At 36.4% G+C, this 10619-nt stretch overlaps 1 protein-coding gene across 1 annotated transcript; it reads left to right on the forward strand.

Moving 5' to 3' along the window:
• The first annotated feature begins 386 nt into the window (after window positions 1-386).
• LOC113329898 (small nuclear ribonucleoprotein Sm D2-like) lies at window positions 387-3407 on the forward strand. Its single transcript, XM_026576733.1, has 6 exons — window positions 387-480; window positions 580-649; window positions 1392-1416; window positions 2388-2465; window positions 2879-2983; window positions 3066-3407. Exons 2-6 carry the CDS (start codon window positions 645-647, stop codon window positions 3180-3182), a joined length of 330 nt encoding a protein of 109 aa, XP_026432518.1. The 5' UTR covers window positions 387-480; window positions 580-644; the 3' UTR covers window positions 3183-3407.
• The last annotated feature ends 7212 nt before the right edge of the window (window positions 3408-10619 follow it).

A 10619-nucleotide genomic window follows, 5' to 3' on the forward strand; every position in this document is an offset into this window, starting at 1 on the left:
AATCTGAATCAATTCTCTCGACCTAATTCTCTGGACGCTAATTTTCTTCTTCGATTCTTCCATCAATTCATCACAAAATCTGAATCAAACTTGAGTGATAACCAATACCCACTCTTCTTAATCGTCCACAACTCATTGGGAATTCACGGTAGAGTGGAGAGGAAGAAGAAAAGGAATTGAAGATGAAGAAGAAGAAAAAACAAGGAAACATAATTTTATAAAATATGGGTTTGAAAATAATTTTTTCCTAGAAAATGGATGCGCGGCTTTCAGATTTCTGGGCGTGGGTTTCACAGTGGGAAAGATCTGAGGAATGGGTCTCCCTGTAGTTTTCACCTAAGCCTAATGTGGAGTCTGTTTTAACAAATTGGCCCACTAAAAGGCCCAAAGATCCCTCACATATACTCTCGGCCACTCCAGCTCTGCGAAACAAAAGTCTGAGTCGGGAGAGAAGAAGCAAAACCAAAACCTCACCACTCCGTAAGTCTGCTTTTCTCGCATCAGATTTTCTTTACTTAGATTCATCATGGTTAAACTTTTTTCTCTAGTTGCTTGCCTAACCCTAAATTTTGTTTTTAGGTTTGAAGTTTCGTTCCGAGTAAACCCTAGAAAGTTGTTCTGTTAAATCTGATCCTTAGCTCAACATGAGGTATGATCTCACTCTAGACATTGTTGTTCCGACTATATTCATTCATCTTTTATTGTCTTTAGCATCTAATAGTATTCGGGTTAATGGCTACTTCAAACCCTAGACATTTTTTTTTGTCTCTATTTCTTCTGCATTGGGGTTTACGTTTGAAACTCATTTTGTTAGAAGTGATCATTATCTATAGATTCCAGAAGAGGGTTTTTTGATATGTTGGATTTTAAAAGGGTAGTTGAGAAAACTAAAGCCCTAATCTGATTTCATGGAATTTTTGTTTCTTTTAAAATCAGATTGAAGTTTCCCTGTATATGTTACAGGTTTCTCAAGTCTGCTGTTGGTTTTGTTACTCAGTGTGAATGGTTTTATTCTATTTAGCTTCTTTTTACAGTAGGGTCTTATAAGAATGGTTTTCTTATGGTACTTTGACATTTTGAGGGGATCTGTATTTTGTTTTCTTAAGCATGTTTCAACTTAGTCATCAAAATGATTTATTCTACTGTGGTGTATGTGTTAGTTGTTGATATGGGTGGAAACTTTTAAATTAAACCTTACATCCTGTGTTAATTATGTTGTTGCCACTAATAGATGAAATTTCTGTAATGTTTATAGGAAGCAATGGTATGAACTTTCACTAGTTCTCCATAAGTTACTCGCAATGTCCTTCTCAAAACAACCCTAGAAGTTCAATTTATTTGTGTGTATCTTTTTTATTTGCTGATGTTGGTTTTGTTTTACTTGTTTGCAGTCGGCCTATGGAAGAGGATACTAATGTAAGTTACCCTTTTAATTTTCTGTGGATTTTTATATTTTTAATTTCTTTGTTCTTGATGGTTTTATGTACTGTTTATGTTATGCTCTACTTCCGTTTTTTTTTTTGGATTTTGTCTAGCTGCTGTTACATGATCTTTGTTAAAATCTGGATGCATGTATTGTAATGGTTAGAAAATTGTTCTGGTGGTGGTGACTGGGTATGTGACATTCTGTGAACTGGTAAACTAGGTTCTGATTTTGTTACCATGGTTGCCAAGTTTAGTAGTCTATTGCAGATTGAATCCCTAATGGATATGATTCCTATGTCTTTGTGCTATTGTTAAGGATGAATCAGTGTCTATTTTTCTGGGTTGATGGCACTAGAAAGAAGTAATGCCAAACTAAACTAAACTTTAGATTCACTGATTACACCTGAAGTAGGTTGGATCATATGAAAAAGAATTGTGCAATGAAATCTTAATGAGGGCATTGGGAGAACTTGCTAAACGGGTACATATATGTGGAGCATCTAAAGTTTCATTTTTAGAGATATTAATCGCTGAAGTTAAATCTGACGAAAAATCCTTTCCCCACCCGTGCATGCCCAAATGCTTATATATAGCAGAATTAGGTCATAATGATGTTTTTCTTTTACCATGTATCATCTTGGCATCTTCTATGAGCTTACTGTTTATGATTGTGCATCTACCTGTATGAGAATGTGTCTGTTTACCGAGTAGTTCTACTTTTTCATGTATTAGACTAGTAGATTTAATTTAACATTCTTAATCAGTTGATTAATCTTCACATCATGCTGCCTTTTGGTATTCTGCTTAGTGTTTTGCTTTGTGAAACCATTTTATGCACTTGAATGATGTCTTGCACTTTCATGCAATTGTTTGCTGCTTATCGTTTTTCTCTACATGGTCAATCGGTTCATCATGAAAGATCAACAATTCATCTCTTACCACTAACCAATCTTTGTTGGCAGGGTGGCAAGACTGAGGAAGAGGAATTCAACACAGGACCCCTTTCTGTTCTGATGATGAGTGTGAAAAATAACACTCAGGTAAAATTTGTCTTGGCAGATCTGGTTGAACAGAACTTATTGTAAAACTTACAAATTTAGTTGAAAGATTCTGGGTATAAATTGCACTTCAAAGAGTATTCTCTGATGTTTTCTTCCATTTATATGCAAGATTATTCCGTGTTATATCCCTCAGCACTTTCCGTCATTGCATATAGTACATCCCAACTTTGTCAAATATTAAATGTTAACATACCTCTCTCTCCCAAGCTTTGGCCGATTAATCTAATGTCAACCTGACGCATACAGTTTATGTCTTGTTCATTGGTATTTAATTTAGCCAAGTCTAAGGGGTTTCTTTCTTATTAATCTATTTCTAGTTTCGTAAACATTGCTTTTATTTATTTTCTTCTCTTTTACATGTTGGTCACATTTCTAACCATGCCGTTCCTCAGGTACTTATAAATTGCCGCAACAACCGAAAGCTTCTCGGACGCGTCAGAGCCTTCGATCGTCATTGCAACATGGTTCTTGAAAATGTCCGTGAGATGTGGACCGAGGTCTGTATTGTCTTTGACAAAAGTTCCTATTTCCATTCTGTAGCCTGATGCCTCTACTAAATGCTTTCATTGTTGCATACAGGTACCCAAGACAGGGAAAGGCAAGAAGAAAGCGCTTCCAGTGAACAAGGATAGGTTCATCAGCAAGATGTTCCTTAGAGGAGACTCTGTTATTATTGTTCTAAGGAACCCCAAGTAGTGTTGCTGCTTATAATTACTATTCAAGAGAAGTTGCTGCTTAGAAGTACTTGGCTATGGAGAGAAAAGAACAACTATGTAGACGTATAAGTTGTTTTTCATTCACTTGTTAGTTTTGAATCTAAACGAGGAAATACGGGATTTTAAGCATCTTAATTTGCTTTGTATCAACTACTTTGTAGTAATTAGAGGGAAACTAGTAAATACGGGATTTTAAGCACCTTAATTTTCTTTGTAGTAAGACCCTGCACCCGGCATCTAGAGGGTTTCAATTAACCACGAATAGTCCAACTACTAAGAAATCGTTTTCAAAGAAAATACGTTTACTTTTAAACGCTTAAACGCCTCTTTTCATGTACCAGTCGAAATAGGTTGCAATATACCGTCTAATACAGTGCAATGATAAAGATTAATTCTCTTGAATAGTAATGACGATCGAAAGTAAATTTACAAAGATTTAGGAACTTAGCAACACGTTGCGCCAACTCCTTTGATGGCTGTACCTGCTCTATGAAAAAGAAAATTGCGTATCTTAGAATTAGCATCAAAACTAGATAAGTAAATTGCCTATCTTAGCATTATCATCAAAATTAGATAAGTAATTTCTCAAACGGTTCCAAAAAGAGAAAAAAAATATTCTCTTAATTCGCCTAATGTAGAAAAGGCTAAAACACCATAACTGTAACCATGAAATGTGCATGTGTCCAAGTATTTGGCACGCTTACGGTTGATAGCTGCAGAAATTGCCCGTCCTGGAACGAAGCTACAAAGTCTTCCACCTGTGAAGGGCGAAATCCCCGTAATGTCAAAACAAGTGTCTTGACCATTCTCCCAGTTATATACAAGAATGTCAGCTGGTTTTAAGCCATTGCCATTCGCCAAAAATTCCAGAGAAGTCTCCTTTATAGTAGCTACACCAGCTTTGTTGCATATATCCATGACCACATCGCGAACCAGATCGTGTCTAAATTTGAGGCCGACTTCGTTCGCACAATGGACGGAATGATCACCAAAAGTATTCATACTGCGGCTACAACATGGGCACACACTATCCTCAGCAAAAAGAGGCACACCAAGACGGTATTGGATTACAGTCCTAAACTGTCTCGGCCCAACAATATGAATCGCCATTAAAAAATCCATAGCATGAGCCACCTTGTTACTCAACCAAAGAACTGTATTTCTTGCAGACATCGCAAACCTGGTAGGCATTCTCTCTTAACAACACCAAAGTGACGAACTGCCAATGTTTTTGTAGGGTGAGGGGCAATGTCTTTGATATTGAAAGTAGAAGAAGTAAGGCCACAAGATTGCATATACATGTTATGGGCTGACAGGAATTAGTGACTGGGAGCATAAATGTCTGTAGAGCTTAAGATAGTACCTTGTAAGCTCTGAGTCTGGACACAAGACGCGAGATAGCAATACTGACTTGTATCTGCCATGGTGTAAACTCCCAACTTGTCATCCTTAATGGGTATAGTGTAGCGAGCCGTCGCTGAAAAGGACCAAACCCAGGACCATCCCCTGTGACTAAGTGTTGTAAATACTAAAACAGGAGGTGATCAAAGTGATTGGACGCAACCTGTAAGACTTGAGGATTGGTGGTGCGCATGGTAAAGTAGAGCTTGGACACACCAGTGCAGTTGCGCAGAAGTAGGAGCTCAGATTGTGGATCTTGTAACTTCCTTACCGAGTTCATAAGCTGTATAGTTTTATTGACTCTGGACATTACCAAATCACTGCAATATTGAGTATCCAAGCTCAGAGCCACCAAATAACTTAACACCTCCCTTAGCTCTGCCTATATTACTAGGAAACACTCCATCTGCAAAACTCCTAGGATCTGGCGAATGCCAAAACACCTCTGTTTCGGTGAACTTCAAAATCAAACCCCTGACACCACCATCATTCTGTATTATGCTGAGTGCCTTAGAGACATCCAATGTGTCACCAATAATACTATGCTTAGTGTTTTTTTTTTGTGATGAGAAGGTTAGATATATATTAATTAAACAATATAATTTAAGAAGGTTGCAATTTCATTTTTATCAAAAACATTGAAATAATGCTCGCTTTTTGAACTCGTTGGTGTAAGTGCATTGACCTGTATTGAGTTCTTATTATCATGGCTTCTTTTGCAACTGAATCCGCCACTGCATTGTGATCTCTGCTTATATATCTAACTTGAGCTTGAAGAGGTTTTCCTATAATAGTAATAGTTTCTTCAATAGTATTCTCCACTAACCAAGAGGCATCATTTTCTTTGTTGATCATAGATTCCTGAAAAAGTGGGGGTACACCAACCTCACCCAATATTTCGCTTAGCAATCTGTATGAACTAACTCCAATATACTTTCAAGAGAATCAACTAGACAGTCAGACTCAATCTTAAGAAAAGTATATCAAAGAGTTATATCTCAATCTCTCAATTCAATCCGCAATCAAACAAATAATAATTTGCGAGCCCGATTGAATATAAGAGAGACAAACTTGAACGGTAAACCAATGTTCAAGGATCAATCAACAACCAAAGGAAGGATTTACCAATTGACCGATTCAATGCAAAACCTGTGATATTTAAATTATATAACAAAATATAATACGAAAAAGAAATAACACAGACACCAGAAGTTTTTTTAACGAGGAAACCGCAAATGCAGAAAAACCCCGGGACTTAGTCCAGATTGAAAACACACTGTATTAAGCCGCTACAGACACTAGCCTACTACAAACTAACTTCGGTCTGTACTGTAGTTGAACCCCAATAATCTCACACTGATCTAAGGTACAATTGCTCTCCTTACGTATCTGATCCCAGCAGGATACTACACAGTTGATTCTCTTAGCTGATCTCACCCACAACTAAGAGCTGCTACGATCCAAAGTCGAAGACTTTAATAAACAAATATGTCTCACACAGAAAAGCCTACAGAAATAGATAAATTTGTCTCCCACAGAAATACCTACGAGTTTGTTCTGTCTTTTGATAAATCAAGGTGAACAAGAACCAATTGATATACCAGACTTATATTCCCGAAGAACAGCCTATCAATCACCTCACAATAATCTTAATTGACTAGCGAAACAAGATATTGTGGAACCACAAACGATGAGACGAAGGTGTTTGTGACAACTTTTCTTTCTTACCTATCAGAGAAATTAATCTCAAGCCAATGTTACGATTGTACTCAAATACGATAGAAACAACAAGATCAGATCACGCGACTACAAAGAAAATAGTTGGGGTTTGGCTTCACAATCCCAATGAAGTCGTTAAGTCGTTAACCTACTTGGTTTCGTAAAGAACCCAAGGTTAAAGGAGAATCAACTCTAGCTTATACAACTAGTATCACACATGAGGTGTGGGGATTAGGTTTCCCAGTTGCTAGAGTTCTCCTTTATATAGTCTCCAAATCAGGGTTTGCAATCTAAGTTACCTAGGTAACAAAGCATTCAATATTCACGGTTAGATGAAAACCTTATTAGATTCAAGCTAATATCTTTCAACTATTAGATCGAACTTAGCTTGTTATACACAAATGAAATGTAACTTCATTTGGGTTTGAGTGACCGTACCTAAATGTGCACACTTAGTTGTATCAACAATAGTTAACCAATATTTAGCCATACGAGCACTTTCATATCAACCTTATTCATCTTCACCATAACTAGTTCAAATAACTCAAAAGAACTAGTGAAAATGCGGGGGTCTAACAACCACACCCAACAATTATTTTGGCAATCTGAGAGGACTTACTCCAATACACTTTCTAGAGAATCAACTAGACAGTCAGACTCAATCTAGATTAAAGTATATCAAAGAGTTTAATATCTCTAACTCTTAATTCAATCCGCAATCAGTAAATAAAAATCTGCGAGCCTGATTGAATATAAGAGGAGACTTGAACGGTACCAAAGACCAATGTTCAAGTGTCAATCAATGTAAATCAATAACCAAAGGTTGGACATTCTAATTGATTGATCTTGATGCACAACCCGTGATATTTAAATTATATAACAAAATATAATGCGGAAAATAAATAACACAGACACCAGAATTTTGTTAACGAGGAAACCGCAAATACAGAAAAACCCCGGGACTTAGTCCATATTGAACACCACATTGTATTAAGCCGCTACAGACACTGATCCCATCAGTATACTACGCACTTGATTCCTTAGCTTATCTCACCCACGACTAAGAGTTTCCACGACCCAAAGTCGAAGAATTGATATACAAATCTGTCTCGCACAGAAAAATCTATAGGTTTGAATAAATCTGTCTCCCACAAAAATACCCAAGAGTTTTTGTTTCGTCTTTTGATAAATCAAGGTGAACAGGAACCAATTGATAAATTGGTCTTATATTCCCGAAGAACAACCTAGTATTATCAACCCTCACAATAAACTTAATCGACTAGCGAAACAAGTTATTGTGGAATCACAAACGATGAGACGAAGTTTGTTTGTGATTACTTTTCTATATTGCCTATCGGAGATATAAAATCTCGAGCCAATTATTTCAATTGCACTCAACACGATAGAAACATCAAGATCAGATCACGCAACTACAAAGATAATAGTTGGGTATGAAGTCTTCAAGTCGTTAACCTACGGGGTCTCGAGAAGAAACCTAAGGTTAAAGGAGAATCGACTCTAGTTATGCAACTAGTAACACATAGGATGTGTGGGGATTAGGTTTCCCAGTTGCTATAGTTCTCCTTTATATATTTTTCAAATCAGGGTTTGCAATCTAAGTTACCTTGGTAACAAAGCATTCAATAATCACTGTTATATGAAAAACCTGATTCAACCAAGCTAATATCTTTCAACCGTTAGATCGAACTTAGCTTGTAACACACAAATGAAATGTACCCTCATTTAGGTTTATGTAACCGTACCTAAATGTGTATACCATGTTGGTTCACAAATAGTTAACCGAGGTTAGCCATATGGATTACTCTCATATCAACCTTATTCATCTTAACCATAAGTAGTTCAAATGACCCAAATGAAACTAGTTAAGAGTTTTTCAATTATTTAGAAAACACAATTGAAATCAAATCGGTTTGATTAACTTGAATAAATCATGAACATTGTAGCCACGGTTTGCAAATATTGCATTCCTTATGATTTAAATGTTTAAGTCCATGAACTGACCGACTTGAAAAAGTAACCAGCTTAAGTATGCATATGGGTTTGCGTAATTAAGCAACCGGTATTGAGTTTGTTAAGTTTCCAAACTCAGCAAAAAATTTCGGTTCAAAAACCTCCGTCAGTATGCGTACGGGTACGCATACTTAAGGTGACTAACTAAGAGTTTTGCCAAAACCAAACTCAGCAGACATTCTCGGTTCGAGAACTTCCACCAGTATGGGTACGCATCCTTAACCTGTCTCCTTCACCAAGTTCGTATACACACATATGCATACTATTGGCTCACGGTTTATGAACTTATACACGAATGTGCGAACACACTATATATGCTTATATCCAAAGATGGTTACATCATCAACTCTTTATTTCAATCATTGAAACATTCTTCTATAATGGCAATAGCCGTTTTCACACACTATCAACATCAGAGCAATTTTCAAGATATTGAAATAATCATTGTTGAAACATTCCAAGCATACATCAAATGATTGTATCACACAAACCATGTAAGATGTTACTCGGAAATTTTCTCATGATATAAGATGAACTTGGTCGAAGCGAAAGCTTACCAACACATATTTCGAGAAATATGTAAGAGAGATATACTCAGCTCGAAATCTCAAATGTGTATAGAGAAAACTATATCGTAACACGACTTATGTCCCAATATAGGAGATAGTAGAAATAGACTTTCCAAGTGATAGATAAGTTCAAGTCTCCACATACCTTTTGTCGAAGAAGTTCCACAAGCTCCCCTTAGTAGTTCTTCATCTTCAAGAGATGAACGTCGATATATTTAAGCTCAACTACACTATATATGTCCTAGTCCGAGACATCTATAAATAGGCTAGAAATCAAGACTTATAGATTTGATCACTAACATTGACAAACATGCTTGAGATAGCAACGCATGCGAGTTCGACCGAGCAATGCTCTAACAATCTCCCCCTTTTTCATTTTTAGTGACAAAACTATCAATACATATGGATTACAAAAAAGATAAAAAAAATATAGCTTCTTATCCACATGCTTGATATCCTTGGCATCTTCAACGCGACTCGAAATCTTCGTCACTTTCAAGTACTCCATGATCCTAAAGTTTGTAAGTTCAGCATCACAGTTGTTGAAAATCCGTATCTATAACAATGAGAAAACAAAATGCTCTCAATCATTGTTATACAATGTCATAGTATTATTACACAGCATCAAAGTTCAATTGTATCACAACTTTGACAATAACACTATGGTGATATGCATCACTCCGCCTTAGTCAATACATATCTCAACATGAAAACCACTCCCTCTTACATAATGATCCGTAAACCATATGTATTTGTAGTGTGAACTACACATTAATTCTCCCCCTTTTTGTCAAAAAATTGGCAAAGGTACGAAAATTAGTGGGATCCTAATGAAATTTCTACAGAGATACATCATGACCAAAAGGTGTATTAACATACCAACAATTTTAGATGCAATCATAAAGCCGAAGCTAAATGCATTCATCAAGGAGTTAATGAAGATACAAGATAACTCCTAAAAATTCCAAAGCCGCACTCCCCACAAAGATTTGGAAGTTAATCACAAGTTCAAAATGACCTCTCCCCCATAAAATTTCATCCCCGAAGGAACAATAAAGGCGACCTTGATTTAACAAGAAAAGAAGGATTTCTTTTGGACAAACAAATTACTTGAAAAACATGAATTTGAATCCAAAAATATTCAATTGAAATAACCACAAGAGAACCCACAGTTAGTTCAACCGAAAAATACAACCAAATTAATCACAAGAGAACCCATGATTAATTTAATTGAAATATACAACCAAATTAACCACGAAAAGCGATCAATTTAATTGGTCATGCTCGACATAGGAAACTTACGGAGCACCAAGTAAAATAAATAAATGAAAATGATTAATTTAGTTGATCATGTTCGACATAGGGAACCTTACGGAGCAACAACTAAGTTAATCATAAGAGAATGATCAACTCAGTCGATTGTGCTCAACATAAGAAGCCTTATGGAACAACACAGTATATGCACAAAGATTGTGGATCGTAGAACGACCAAAAATACTGCGAAATAAACAAAGGATTCATCCTATTTTCCATCACTATTTGCACAATGACATACAATAGGCTTAATCCTTGTTGTAGATGGGGCAAAACGAGTTGCTGGTTTTTACGAAATTGAGGAGACGACCGTGCGAAGAAAACTCCTTGAACCGAGCGAACTGTTAAACCTCACACATATGCACTGCAAAAAGGGAGTGCTT

Source organism: Papaver somniferum, chromosome 1 (assembly GCF_003573695.1).
Source record: "Papaver somniferum cultivar HN1 chromosome 1, ASM357369v1, whole genome shotgun sequence".
NCBI classification, from domain to species: Eukaryota; Viridiplantae; Streptophyta; class Magnoliopsida; order Ranunculales; family Papaveraceae; genus Papaver; species Papaver somniferum.